This window comes from Myotis yumanensis, unplaced genomic scaffold (assembly GCF_028538775.1).
Source record: "Myotis yumanensis isolate MYYU_CA2020_CCGP unplaced genomic scaffold, mMyoYum1.0.hap1 SCAF_10, whole genome shotgun sequence".
Classification (NCBI taxonomy): domain Eukaryota; kingdom Metazoa; phylum Chordata; class Mammalia; order Chiroptera; family Vespertilionidae; genus Myotis; species Myotis yumanensis.
Genome location: NW_027223761.1, coordinates 45,256,162 through 45,270,965, shown reverse-complemented (window position 1 = coordinate 45,270,965; position 14,804 = coordinate 45,256,162). Strand labels below are relative to the sequence as shown.

Below are 14,804 nucleotides of genomic sequence, written 5' to 3'. Positions count from 1 at the left end.
GCTGAAAATTCCAAGCTTCTACTCGTGGCTTCATCTTTCTGCTGAAGCTATCCAGGAGCCCACCAAGAATCACCTCATTAAAACAAAAGCATCACCCAAGAAATTTTAAGTGTTTTAGGAGTTCTATGCCGGGAATTGGGAACAAAGACCAACACATAATGTATATTTTCTATTATTTTCCAGGCCAGGTCCCATGAAAGCCTAGAAACCAGTACCAAAGCACAGCAGGCTGAGCCCTTGGGTGGGTCAGAGCTGACGCCTGTAGCGAAAACAGAAGCAGGGTCCCTGCTGGCTCAGGGTCATTCTGGGTAACAGTTGTTTGCCAAAGGCTTGGTCCTAAAGCTCATCCAGATGTCATGCTTCTTGAGAAAACCAGGCCCCTGATCAGAAGGGTCCCAGGACATCTGCTGATTCTCAGTAGCCAGGACAGCTCAGCCGGGGCTTCGAAAACAGTACCTCAAGCCCCCATTCATTCCCTCACACAGCAGACCTTTCCTTAGCAACCACTTTGTGTCTTGCTCAGTGCTGATCACTGAAGTCACTGTGGTAAAGGAGTCCCAGTGTTACGACGAGTAAAGGTTGTGTGAGGGCACGGGACAGCTAAAGGCCTGATTTGAGAAGATACCTGGAGGGGGAAGCCAGGAAAGTTTCTCAGAGAGAGTGGCCATGGAGTTCAGACAGCCCGAGTAGGGGATGGGCAGGGGCGTCACATGTGTGGCTGGAGAACCAGAGTAAGCCCCTCTAGAGGTCCTTGAATGAAAGGAACCTGATTTGCATGGGGGTTTGACCAAGGGATGTAGCAGGTCTCTGGGCAGAAAACTAGGACCAGGAACAGGTGACCAGTTTTCTGAATCCCAGGACCTCAGGAAGGGAGTGAGGAGGTCAGTCTTGTGAGCTATGAGTGTGTTGCTGGTGGGCCCGGGAAGAAGACTAGGGGCTGTCAAGGTGCTGAAGTTCTGTCTTGGTTAGAGATGTGTCCTGTGAGGATCCCAGTGTCTGGGCCATGATAGCTTCCCCTTTAAAACCCCAAACCCTCAGGGACCTGGGTGTGTAGGGGGAGCCCCACCTATTGCCCTCACCAAAGCTGGCTCCCAAGGAACACTCATCCCCCTTGAAGATTTTCATGACCCTTAGGGATACTAACCCCCTCTAAAGGTTGTTGTTAAAGGGCTCCCTTTAAAGAAGCTCAGCTTGATTCTTACAGAGAATCACCACAGGAAGCATTGATGACGTCCAAATTTTTCTGAACAACTGACCCCAGGCCTGTCTCCTCACCCATGTCCCAACAGAACCAGGGATTTCTGCTCCAGAAGCAACATCTATAAAACACACACACAAACACACTGTGAGGATTCTTCCCGGCCCAACACAGAGCTTGCTGCCCTGGGCGTTGCAATAGGGCCCTGCAGACAAGAAAGGGCCACACTGAGGCTAAAGGAGTCTTGTGTATGGACACCTCCCTCCTTTCAGTCCTCCCTCTGACCCACACACCTGGTCCCATTACATGCACATTCCCACGGGCCAGGCAGATGATGGTGCCATCCCTGAGATGTGTAACATCCTGGGGCGGATATCCAGGCCATTGCCTGCTAGGTTTCCGCCTCTGAAGGGGGGTGGGGGGATGGTTGGGGGGCTCCTCACTGAAGCCCCATGTTGGGGAGGGCACACACTGAGCTCCCCCAGGGACAGTGTCTGAATGGAAAGACAAGTGGGCCCAGCTCAAAGCTCTGGAGACTTGTCGGAGGTAGGAAAAGAAGTGCACAAAGGAACTGAGGAGGGCTGCCCTAAACTGTAAGGAGAACCCAAGGGCCTGCGGTGCCAGCAGGGACTCCGTAAGGAGAGTGATGCTCGATGACACAAGCTGAGGGTGCCGATGAGGACCAGCTGGCTGTCAAACATGGCAGCTTCCACTTGGGAGAGGGCTGACCTGGGTCTCAGCCCAGCAAGTCACCTCAATGACCTCGTTTATCAAAGGGTCCTGGTCCTGACGATTAGAGGAGATCCTACATGGTGCAGGCAGCCGCCGCATCAGCCTCTCAGCCAGCTTCCTACTGCCCAGAAAGAAGGCCAAGCTTCGGTCCTGGGCTGGGGCGGGGAAAGGCGGGAAATGAACTAGATTCTCCTCACCCAGCCCAGATGCAGACTTCATTCAGGCCTGGTTCTTCCCTGCTGCAGCCATTTCCCAGCCCCTCCTAGCATCCACGGTCTCCAGCCCTCCTTCTTGCTGCCCCTCCCCTGGGCGGTTTGGGGAACCCAGATACAGGCCAACAGCGACTCTGCCTGCACCTACGTGGCCCGCCTGTGGGAGGGGAGAGGAGGCTGAGAGGGGGTGGGGGGGGGGGGGCGTCTGGGGGGCCGGGTCTCTGCAAGGGGAGGTCCTGCTCCTAGTCCAGAGCCTAATCCGAGGGGTTCAGCGTCTGAGCCCCGATCTGAGACTCGGATCCTGAAGATGCCCACACTCCGCACAAGAGCCCCCAGCCCGGTTCTGGGCTCAGAGTCCTACGGCCGGGCTCCTCCCTGCCGCCCGCAGCCCCGCCCGCGGCGGCCCGCGCACTCGCCCACGGCCACGCCCGCAGGCTCACCCCCTGCCCGGTCCGAACTGCCGGCCTGGGCTTCGGGGTTCTCTTCTGGTGCAGCCTGGCCCCGCGGGGCCCGGGGCAGGGACTGGGCTGTGGGCTGGATGTGCTGGGGGGAGCGACCGGCGACGTCGCTGCCACGCCCTCCACCCACCGGCTCTGGAGGCCGGCCTTGGAGACCCCCACTCCCTCCGCCCCCAGGAGCTGGACTGAGGCCTCGCGGGAGCCCCTGATGGCTGGTCCTGGGAAAGGCCGCGACTTTACTCACAGTGATTCTCTCCCTTAACAGCTACACAAAGTTGGCAAGGCTGATCAGACCTACAGCCGCCGGCGGACCAGCAGCCGGACCCTGACTTATCCACCTCCACCCCTGCCCTGTGCCACCCTCCACACCAGCAGCTCCACTCATCCCTGCGCAGTGGGAGCACAGACCTCTCACCACCCTTTCCTGTGCCCCAGGTGGTCACGGCCCCCCCTTTATGTCATCTGGGCGGCCCCCACATCCAGGCCTGGCTTCTCACCACCCCCTTACACCTGGTCGGGGAGCTGAACTTTGGGGGCCATCTCGGAGCTGCACCTGTACGGGTAGGATGAATTCCCACTTACCTGAGCTATTGTGGGGAGAAAGTGGGACGACAAATACAGAGTGTAAGCAGGTTAAGCACCTTTATATTAGTATCTGGCCAGTTCCTCTCCTGCCCTTCCTGTGTGGCGTGGAAGAAGAACAATTACCCAACTAAGAGCAATTCCCAGGCCCTCAGGCAGATCATTTAATCCCTCAGCCTCAGTTATCTCACCTGTAAAATGGGATAATCTCTATGTAGCCAAGCTGTTAGGAGGCTGGGGTAATAAGCATACCAAGTAACCGACATGGTGTTTGGCACATAGGAGCAAAATAGAAAAGTAGTACCAGCTGCTATTATTAAATCATTATTCTGAACAAGAAATACCTACTCATCCTTCAGGACAGCCCACGTGTCACTTCCCCCTGGGAACCTCCCTTATTCCCCCCGTGGCAGTCATGACTTCTGCCTCTGGATTCCCACGTCCCTGGTGACCTTCTACCACAGCCTTTTCATTTACTCAGCAAATAAGTGTTTAGTGCCTTATGTGTAGTGCATGCTGACTCTAGGTGTAGGACATACAGTAATGAACAAGAGATGAAGCCGATTCTCATAGTGGAGACAGTCAATGTGTGAATAGATGGATAACTTCATAGCACGAAGGAGTCAGTAAAACGGGAAAACAGTAGAGAAACTAAGGTGGGGGAGGAGCTGTTTATATTGTGTGGTCAGGGAAGGCCTCATTGAGCAGATGACATTCAAGCTGAGTTCTGGAAAAAGCAGTCCTAAGCCTGGCCAGTGTGGCTCAGTGGTTGAGCGTCAACCTATGAAACAGGAGGTCCTGGTTCGCTTCCCAGTAGGGCACATGCCCAGGTTTCAGACTCAATCCCCAGTAGGGGGCATGCAGGAGGCAGCCAATTAATGATTCTCTCGATGTTTCTCTCTCTCTCCCTCTCCCTTCCTCTCTGAAATCAATAAAAGCAGCCCTGCAAAGATCTAGAACAGTGGTTCTCAACCTTCCTAATGCCGCGACCCTTAATACAACAGTTCCTCATGTTGTGGTGACCCCCAACCATAAAATTATTTTCATTGCTACTTCATAACTGTAATTTTGCTACTGTTCTGCATCGTAATGTAAATATCTGATATGCAGGATGTATTTTCATTGTTACAAATTGAACATAATTAAAGCATAGTGATTAATCACAAAAACAATATGTAATTGTTTATGTTTTTCGATGATCTTAGGCGAACCCTGTGAAAGGGTCGTTCAACCCCCAAAGGGGTCGCGACCCACAGGTTGAGAACCACTGATCTAGAAGAACCACTTGCCACACAAAACAGCTAGTGGGAAGGCCCAGTGGCAGGGGAATACATGTGGCATGTCTGGGAACAGACTGATCCAGGGACTGGAACACAGTGAGTACCAAGCACACTTGTTATTATTTCTGTCTCTACCTCTAGGTGAAGCTCCTTGAGGGCAGAGATCTAATTTATTGGGTCCACAGCATAGGACAGATCTGGAGCTCTGAACAGTTGTGCCAAATTACATTGTAGTAGTAATGGGAGTAAGTCAGCTGGCCTTTCTGCACCACATTCAGATCTTAGAGGACTCCAGCGGGACTGCCCAGTAGGCACGATCCTCCCTGGACCAACACTCCCCAGGGCAGAGTTGTTGAGAGAGAGAAGACAGAGATGTGCCTAAAGGGAGTGACCTGTCTAAGGTCACACAGCCAACAAGAGGCAGGGGTGAGGCTCAAATCCAGTTTCCTCTGCTCCCCTGCCTCCTCTGCCATGGCTCTTCTATCCTGTATATCCCACTCGCCCTCTCCCTCCCTGAGCTGCGGTGTCAGGAGTCCTGAGGACCATGAGCAGGAACCAAAGTGAGGACAATGTCAGGTCCCTCTTTTGCTACAAACGCAAACAGAGAGCAAGGATCCCACAAGCTCTTTCCTTCCAAAGCCCTGCCCAGCCAGGCAGCCTGAGCTTGTATCCACTGGCCCTGGATGCGTATGAGGGAGGTCAGCTCGAAGTGAGAAGTTAGGGGGCCACAGCCCGGTGCCCCTACAACAGGACTGGGATGCCCTGGGCTCCAGATGCAGCGTCATCACTCCGGTCGTGCAGCCACCTCTCCAGGGCCCCCAGAGCTGAGAAACAATCTCCCGAGTCAGCATGTAGCAGGCCTGCCGCACGGTGTCATCGGCCTCCCACACCGTGTCATCTGCGGTTAGCTGCCAGCATTTCACAGCCTGGCATGGGCTGTTAGTAGCAAACCTGGCTGAACAGAAGGAGCTCTTGTCTCCGAGGAAGAATGACATGGGCATCTTTGATACAACCATCTTCATGCTCCAACAAAATTTCATTGGAAAAGTTTTATTGAAAAAAAAATTGTACAAATATGTTCTTGGTTTGACAGCAACAAAGGCTCATGTTCGCCCTTCCCTCCCCATCTTTGAAATTCTATTAAAGGGAAAAAAGTTCATCCCCATCATACCTGACCAGAGTCTCCCCAAGAGCCCCCCCAGGAGCTATTTCCTGATCCCCTCACTGGGGCCAGGGCTACTGTGGGGATGCCTACCCCAGGGGCTGCAGCACCTAGTTTTTATTGTTGAGGGGGGATGGGAGGAGATTGGGGATGGAGCTGGGGAGGGAGCTGAGGTGGTGGTGGTATTAGGAAAGGAGGGTCCCCATTCCAGGAGAGCTCAGTCGAAGCCCTAGCTCCCCCTCACAGATGAGAAAGCACTGGCTATAAATATGAACACTGATTGAGGACTCCGAGGGCGGGGCATGACTACCGCTCAGGTCCCACAGGACGTGGGGCTGGGCTCGGCATCATGATTATCTGAGAGCCTATGTCCGAGCAGAGTGAATGGCGGCTGGGAAGGTCTGCTCTGACGCACAGGAAGCCTGCTGTTTCCCCACCCCACCCCCACCCCATGGAATATCCAAGGTCAGTACCTCAGCTCTCCCCACCCCATAGCACCCATGTGTCTCAGGAGCCTTCATTTGCCTCCTGCCCTCCCATGCCCACACCCTAGGGCCTTACAACTCGTCTCGCATCTTGTCACCCTTGGGCCGAACCAGGCGCCCAATGAACAATAGGGAGCCGGTCTGGGAATCTCGAACCAGGAAGATGAAGGGGTGGTCGGCGTAGAAGAGCTTGGGGCTGCGCAGCTCCTCACGCCCATAGATGTCCTGGTCAAAGGGGTTGCCCTCTGTGTCCCACTCGAAGGCGGTGGCATGGAACACGCTGGCCAGGTACAGGTCCTTCTTGCCCGACATGCGTGACAGGTCTGCCTTGTTCTTGTCGATGGCCTCAGTCAGACCCAGGCCAGCCAGGTGCTTCTGTGGAACCAGGTGGGTGGGTGCCAGGTGAGGCCACCGTGGACAAGGCTTCCAGACCTTCACCCTCCACCCACACCGCCCACCATCTCCCACCCTGCCTGTTCCTCAGAGCAGAGGCTACCACTCCATGGCCACCTGGTGTGCCAGGCATGGCGTGGGCACTTCAGCCCTCATGACAACCCTGTAGGAGATTGTAATCTCCACTTCACAGATGAGGAAACTGAGACTCAGGGGAAAGGCAGGATGCAGCCCTGGCCCTGCTGAGCAATCTTGAGCAGTGCCTCTCCAAGTGTGGGTGGTTGAAGAGCTAGCATCAGCACCACCGGGGAGCTCATATGAAATGCACACCCCCTGACCCCAGCCCAGGGCCCCGGAATCAGAGTCTCTGGGGACGGAGCCAGAACTTTTCTAAAGAAACTCTTCAGGTAATTCTCGGCACACTCAAGTTCAGGAAAGACTGATGTAAGGACAGCTATGACCACGTCACGCTGGGGTTTAAGACCCTTTCAGAGTGAAATGATGTCTGGGATGTGCTTCAAAATAATGTGATGGGGAGGAATGGGTATGTATAGATGAATCCTTACTGGTCACGAGTGGATGACGGTTGAAGCTAGGTGATAGATACATGAGGGTTCGTTACACTAATCTATTTTAAAAATCTCTCGATACATTTTTATAGTAAAAAGTTCAAGCACACACACACATACACCCTGTCCATGACTCTGCACAGCCCTGGGAAGCCAAGTACAAGCTCGTACACCACAGCCTCACCCCTAAGCACACCCCACCCTGTTCTCCATTCCACAGCACCACTGGACAACCAGCATCCTCGAAATTCATCTCGATGGCCACCCTCTCTCGCTGTAGGGCTCTTTAGATACCACATCATCTGGGAAACTTCCCTCTCACACAGGACTGGAGCCATGCCTTCCTGGGCCTCAGTCCCCCTGCCCTCCCTCTGCCTCCTTCCTGGCTCAGACCTCCCCCAAGGCAGGGCCCATGTCCAGGGCTCTCCCTGGTTCTCAGAGCAAAAGAGGCAGCAGTAAAGGACTATGGGCTGAGTGAACAGCAGCCTCCAGGGCCCAGGGTTGGCAGGGCCATCTCCCTCCCCAGCATGGACAACTTGGTCCTGAGACAGGCATTCTAGGCCCAGCTATTTCGGTCCTGATGACCCTGAGCAAGTCACTCACTTCGAATTTCCCAACTGAATCTATCCCCTGGACTGGTGGGTCCCAGGAAGACACAGCAGAAAGAAGGGGAGAACGGTGTCAGGTAGCAGCCACTGGTGAAAAGCAGGGAGGGAGACAATGATCGCTCCTCACCAGAACCCTCAGTGCTATCTGCTGGACAGACCACCTGAGCTCCATTAGTCTCTGGGTTAGACCCTAAGTCCCAATTCACCCCAAGTTTCTCTCTCCATGCTCTTTTAGCAGCAAGACTGAACCAATTCTCTGGGGAAGGGGCCTGCCAAGGAACCATGTTTCGCATCCCAGGCAAGAATGAGCTGAAAGTTTTCTCTTTGGGGTAGGTAAAAAAAAAACACCACCTCTCTCCTTATTGACGAAAAGGCCCCACCTAAGCTTTCACCTGCAGGACTAATTGCAGCTCCACCACTTATCAGCCAGGGTGACCTTAGTCTCTCAAGCAACTGGTCATGAGGGGGAAATCATGTTGAGCAGATATGTTTCTAGCCATCCCAAGCGACCGTAGCTGAAAGCCAGGATTAGTCTTATCACTGCCTAATGGACGATCCTCTAGCTTGAACAGTCTACAGCTGGGGCATTCAGACGCTCAGAGGCAGCTCAGGATTAAGGGCATGGCTTAGTACCAAATGTCTGAGATACTGGTTGTGTGACTTTAAATTATCCAATCTTTCTGAGCCTTAGTTTCCTCATCTGTAAAATAAGGTTGACAGTCCTACCTAATAAAGTTGTTTTGAGGATTACAAGTTTAATACATGTAGAGTGCTTAGACGAGTGCCTGGCACCCAGCAAGTGCTCAATTATCTTTAGGTACTGATGTTACCATCATCTTCCCAAGAGCAGGGCCTCTGCCTCCTCCACCAGTTACCCTGAAAGCAGGGTTCAATACGGCCTGGACACCCAGAGAGGCTCAGAACAGACTGGCTGAGCTGGTGATGGATGCCCCAAGTACCCCCCTCCTGTAAGCCCAGGGGCCCTGAGTTGGGATACCCCTTACCTGAAGGTCATGGGTCACTTCCACCACACCCTTGGGCAGGGAGATGGCAACAGCCCTCTTCTGCATCTTCCCCATCCAGGTCTTCAGCTGCTCTTTGGTCAGCATCTTTTCAAGGCGCTCAAGGGGCTCCACGTGGTGGGGCATAAGGATGATGAGGCTGGAGAGCTTGTGGGCCAGGGGCATCTCCACAATTTGCAGCTTCTCCTTCTCGTCGTCATAGTAGTTGTAGAGACCTGGGAAAAGAGCAGAGGGGGCACTGAGCACACTGTGGGGCAGTGGTGGGCGAGGCCCCAAGTATCCTGGGACCCCCACCTTGGGCCCCTGCTCTGCAAGGCACCTACCTGTCCGGTGCATCATCGTGACACCCACGGTATAGGAACGGGTCACCATGAAGCCTCGGTTATCCACCATCTTGTGGTGGAATCTCTCGTCCCAGTGTGCTGTAGTGATACAAGGTCAGAAATAGATGTCACCTCCCTGAGGACACAGCCCTCTCCAACCACATACCTTGGATGTATCCCTACCACAGGCCTTTGTCCCAATCTTCGAGTCTCAGCTGCAGCCCACCTTCCCCTCTCCACCCTCCAGCACCCGGCCCACAGAACACGTGTGTCCAGCTTTGGGGGGGCAGTGGTTCTGGCCCCAGGACAGATTTCCTGCTTTGGCTCTCTTCAGTCCCAGGGCCTGGCTTTCCCATGTGGCAGGGAATTCCTTCGGAAGGACACTCAGCTCAGCCACTGCCATGTGCGCCCTCTGCCGTGGTGCCCCCGTCAGGCATTTGGGCAACATGTGCTGAGCTGGACTTCGCACCCCACCTAGTAACTGAGGGGAGTGTGCCCTGGGCAGGGAGTGTCTCAAGACTACCCTTAAGTCTTGTCTGCAAGCCCTGTCTATGTGGCCAGAAACATGACCTAGAAAACCAGGCATGTGTGACAGTGGCCTGAGCCTGCCCTACCTCACAGCCTGACCTGTGTTCAAAACCAGACACAGCCGCTGACTGGCTATGAGACCTTTCACTCTGCCTACCCTGGGCCCCTTATTTGTAAAAAGGGGGTTACCTCACAGCACACCATGAGAGGAACGATAGGCACTCAAAAATAAGCATTAACCCCAAATCAAACCTTCACCTCCGCACAGACACACCTGGGCCTAAGTCCTCGCTGAGCCTGTTTCCTCACCTGTGCAGTGGTGTTTCCAACACCGCCTGCCCCCAGAGCTGTTTTGAGGATTAGGCATGATCACAGGTGTGGGGCCTTTCTCCAGCTCACTACTGAGACACAAGTGGTTACTGAATTGTTTTGATTCCAAGACAAGCACAGCACTTTGTTGTGACTGAAACACAGTGGGAGTGTCTCCGCCGGGCTTGCATCTCTGTCCCATTCCTTTAGACACAGCACTACACCTCTCTGGACCTAATGTCTTGTATGTGAAAGGTTTAATGATAGTGCCTGCCTCCGTGGTTGTTATGAAGATTTAATGCCAAGCAGGGCAGTACTGGGCACAGGAATACGGATCAACTTGCTAGGGGCTCTGGGGACAGAGGCCCCGCCCCACCCCACCCCACAGGACTCACGCTTGAAGAACATGGCGTTGACCAGCAGCGCGCCGTCTGTGCGCTCCACCTCCTTGGTGACTTCGGGCAGCTTGCCGTCGGTGGTCTGTGAGGCCCACTCATTGATGGACTGCAGGGCGCTGCGCTTGTCGCGGAAGTTGATCTTGGAGTGCTCGCAGTTGTAGTGCAGCTTGCTGCTGCGCACGAAGTCCTCGGCGAAGCTCACCGAGCTGGGCCCGTACAGGCGGCTGCCCAGCTTCCAGGTCACGTTGCGCGCGGTGCTGTTGCTGAGCGAGCGCAGCAGCTCACCCAGGCCCGCGTGCACCTCCTCGTCTCGGAGCTGCTCCGCGCTCAGCACCGCCTTGGCCTGCGACGCAGTGGTGGCCTTGCCGCCCAGGGACACAAGCCCCAGCGAGGAGGCCACCACCACGGGCGACAACAGGATGTTCTCCACCGCCTGGTCCTTGGCCATGGCCTGGTAGAGGCTGAAGGCCAGGCCGGCGCTGCGCTCAGCGAGTGTGGTTGCCTTGGGACTCAGCTTCTCAGCAGTGCCAGGGGCTGCTGGGGCCGCGGGTTTCTTCACCTCGGCAGTCAGGGCCACGGCCAGGAGGCAGAAGGCGCTGGTGAGCAGGAGGGAGCGCATGGCTGGGAGGTGGGTTGTGTGCGCCACGGAAGACCTGTGAGGGCTGCAGAGAGAGCGTGGCCCTGAAGCCCTAGGCAACCCTCCCCGACAACCGTCCCTTGCCTCTGGCTGCCACCAAGCTCCCTGGAGATGGGACCAAGAAAATAGAGTTCAGACCTAATTCGGGATTTCCCAGATTGGGGGGCCTTAGTCTGCCCATCTCGCAGATGCCTGGTTTGGTGTCTCATCCAAAGCAGGGATCCTGGGAAGTCATCACATCCACCCTAGTGATTGCTTGCACTGACTTGACAACACATAGGCTGATGTGATTCTTAGGTATTATTTCTATCCCTAACTAGTCTGTGACCTCCAGGAGGATAGGAACTCTAGCCAGTCTGGCTTCGCTCTAGATCCTCAGTGCCTAGCACACAACAGGCCTTGGTTGTTGCTGAAAGAGCAGAAACCAGGGCCATGGGGCCAGCCCTCGGGCCCTCAGTTTGTATATAAAGGTTAGTTCTCATCTAAATCAAACGTGGGGTCCTTTTCCAGTGGAAAAAAGTGGAGGATGGGCTAAGGGTCTGCCTGAAGCCTAGGTATCTTGGCAAAGGAAGCCACAAAGGACAGAATCGTAGGCCCGTTCCTCCCCCCAGGCCTTTCATCCATCCTGGATGTTAATGAGTCATCGGCTGGCTCACTTATTAAATGGGAAAGCCCGATCCCCCACTCAGCTGCCCAAGGGTGACTTCAGAATGTGTATGTGCACACACAGGTGTGTGTCCACCCCTCTCTGAGCCTCAGTCTCCACTTTCCAAGCTGTGAGGATCTCCGTCTTCATGCCCAAGGCCTCAGTCTTAGCAGGGACATGCCTGCTCATCTGTCCACAGCTTCTGGAGTGATGGGAAATCCCCAGGACAAGAGCTAGGTTGGGTGGGAGAATAGGTTTCCTGAGAGGAAGGATACTGGGGGAGGGGGTAAGTTACAGTTCAATGGAGCAGTGACACCCCCTCTTCCGCCCTCCCCCACAGACTGGCCAGATGTATGTTCAGCCTCCCAGGAAGCTGGGGACAGCCATCTGCTTTGTGGGTTCAGGGATGCCCTTAGGTCCCCAAAGATAAACTTCACTCCTCTCTCTGGGGTCTCCAAATCAGAACAGTTTCTCTACAGTCCCCTCCTTCAGGTTCTTTTTGCCTCTAGCAGGACAGAAGACTGACAGGGCAAAGGGAAGGGTCGGGAGGAACCCTGGATCCCCCTGCTCTGACAGATGCCATCTCATGGTCCTCCTCAAGGAAGAGCAGAAAGTCAGAGTCCTGGTGGAAGACCCTCAAGACTTGGGCCTGCCTGTGGGAGCACTGGGTTTGTGGGAAGACTAGCTGCAGCCACCCAGTGAACCCAAGCAGCCCACCCCCAACACTGGGCTGCTTCTTCCTTAAAGGCGCAGGGCAAAGGAGAAGCAAAGGGTCCATGGGGAGAGAGGGGAAGGTCATTGAGACCCACAATGCCTGGGGGAAGGTACAAGAGAGATCTATACCCTCGAGGACAGCTTTTGGAGGTAAGAGAGGGACTCATCTTAAAGTACAGCTTGAGGAGGACATATCTCAGGGCCTGGCCACCTTCTTCCCAGCCCTACCTCCTTCCCTCATCAGGCCTGGAGCTGCAAAGGCAGTGACCATATAATTACCGTAAAACAAGGCCACTCAAGTGAGTAGAATGAGGCACTATCAATTATTATGCAGGGACAACAGGCACATGGTCACCCTCTTCAAAGGCCTCCTCGAGTCCAGACAGCTGATGACAGCTCAGACCTCTAGAGGCCACCAGCATCTTCTTGGGAGACAGTCAGCAAGACCAGCACACAGCCCTGCCACGTGGCAGTCACCATCCTTACAGCCCCCGCTCCCAGCCAACGGAACCTCAAAGGGCTGGGAGGGGCTTCTCAAGAAAGCACCAAATAACTGGTTTGGGATTCCTCAGGCAACCACACAGCTGCGCTCCTGCTTCTCCTCCTGCTGCTACAGCGACGTGGCAGTCTGGAAACGGAATCATCTCCAACCACTAGAGGGGGGCTTCCAACCCGGGAAGCAGGCCCATGTTCACGTCCCATGGGGTGCCGTGGAGCCTCTCTGCCTTGGCTTCCAGGGCACGCATGGGTCTCTGCAGGGAGATGCGTGGCCGCAGAGATCGGAGGAAGGCAAGTTACTGCAAGCAAGCCGACCTCCCACAGCCCAGCCCATGTTTCCACAGAGAAATTCCAGCCCTTGGGCCAAAGTTAGGCCCACAAAGAAAAATACACCATCAGGCGCTCGCAGCAAGCAGGACTGAGTTGAGACTGTATTCCGGGTTTTTGTACGAAAGAGGGAAGGGAAGCAGCTGCCAGCAGGGCCACCAGAGAGGGTCTCAAACACTTGAGGGGTCTAAAGTACCTGGAAACTGCCTCTGGGGGAGGTCAATGCCTGCCTTTTTCATTCTGAAAGAAAACAGAGGCGTCAGGAGGATGGGATAGGGCAGAGCTGGGGGGGTGGTATGAAGGGCCTGGAAGGCCCAGTCCCCAAAAAGGACCCCATCTTCAGCCTGCCCTGCCCTGCCCTGCCCTGCCTGTAGCAGGGAAGAAGGCCTAACCAGTCCCAGATCTATGGGGACCTGGAGATCACCCACCTCACTGTACCATGGGGGAAGCTGAGGGGTCAGGCCTCGAGCACAGGGCTCCCTGCGAGCCCCAGAAGCACCCACAGAGCCCCTTCGGAGGATGGATGTGGTGTCCCGTTACACAGCCAGTAAAAAAAACACCTCTACTGGGAATCCTTGCGAACAGAGAGACAAAAGGAGGAGACCAGGTGGCCTCAGGAAGGGGGGATGGGCAGAAGGGTGGGGTCCCCTGCAGACTTCCAGGGAACCAAGCTCCTCATTTCCCCGGGCCTCCATCCGGGCCCGGCAGCCCGGAGGGACCAGGCGGAAGCCAGGGAAGAGGAGGGGCCAGCCTGGGGGCCGGGCTGGAAGCTGTTTCATTCTCCTTCCCCCACTCCAGCAGCCTCAGGAATGCCCCCGGTTGGGGGCAGGGAAGCCGGCCTCTGAAGTAGCCTTAACCCTGCAGTGACTCCAGGAGCCAGGTGGCAGCGGCCAGGGGGACTCAATGCCTTCTCGCAGCAACCGACTTGCAGGGCTGGCCGGGTCCCCCGTCCCTGGAAGGAGCCCCAGGACCAGAGTGTCCAGTCTCAGCATCCCGGCGCTGGCCCCACCGTTTCCTCTCGGTCATCACACCCCTGGCCACACTCTTGGGGAAGCCTGCGCTTTTTCTGGATCCCCAACCGGCTCTGGTCCCTGCCCTCAGGCTGTCCCGCAGGGACCACCTGGCCCGGGTTCTCAATCGTGCAGGGACTCGGGTTTGCAGGCTCTGGGCTGGCCTCCAACCCTTCCCGGGGGCCGACCGCCCCTCTCACTCCCTTGAGCAACCCCCACCCCGACCCCCAAGCCCGGGCAGCCCCCGCCCCTCACCTGGGCCGGCCGGGCTGGCGGCGGGACAGAGCTCAGGCACTGGAGCCGCGGGCGGACGGACAGACTGCACTCCCCGCAGCTCCACCTATCCCGGCTCTATATATGGTGTCCCCTCCTCCCGCCCCGTCCCGAGAAACTTCTGGAAAGTTAGAAAAGCTTCCGGAGGGCACCCGGGCCCCGCCAAAAAAAGCCAAAGACCTCCCCCAACCCGCCCTGCGCCCGCCCCTCCCTCTGCGGGCGCTGGCCCAGCCCCTGGGTCCTACTGCCTCCGTCGGCGGGAGGGGCGCGGGGGAGACCCCGCCGCGGGGCCGGCCCCTGGACCTACGCGATCTGCAGAAGCGGGCGTCCTCCGAGCCAGGGGAGACTCCGATCCTCGTGGTCCCGGAGTTTGGGGGGGGGGGGGGGGGGTGGAGTTCGGCGGCTGAGCTGGAGGGGGCCCGGGCTCCTGGGTCCAGCCC

At 56.1% G+C, this 14,804-nt stretch overlaps 1 protein-coding gene across 2 annotated transcripts; it reads right to left on the bottom strand.

Annotated features, from left to right (window-relative positions):
- Positions 1–5,496: 5,496 nt before the first annotated feature.
- Positions 5,497–14,458, bottom strand: SERPINH1 (serpin family H member 1). 2 transcript variants are annotated; one of them, XM_070425646.1, is made up of 6 exons: positions 14,347–14,458; positions 13,278–13,321; positions 10,257–10,921; positions 9,025–9,123; positions 8,684–8,916; positions 5,497–6,484 (listed from the first exon to the last, which is right to left on the bottom strand). In XM_070425646.1, exons 3-6 carry the CDS (start codon positions 10,876–10,878, stop codon positions 6,182–6,184), a joined length of 1,257 nt encoding a protein of 418 aa, XP_070281747.1. In that variant the 5' UTR covers positions 10,879–10,921; positions 13,278–13,321; positions 14,347–14,458; the 3' UTR covers positions 5,497–6,181. The 2 variants fall into 2 exon arrangements, with proteins under 2 accessions (XP_070281747.1, XP_070281746.1); XM_070425645.1 differs by lacking the exon at positions 13,278–13,321.
- Positions 14,459–14,804: the final 346 nt, after the last annotated feature.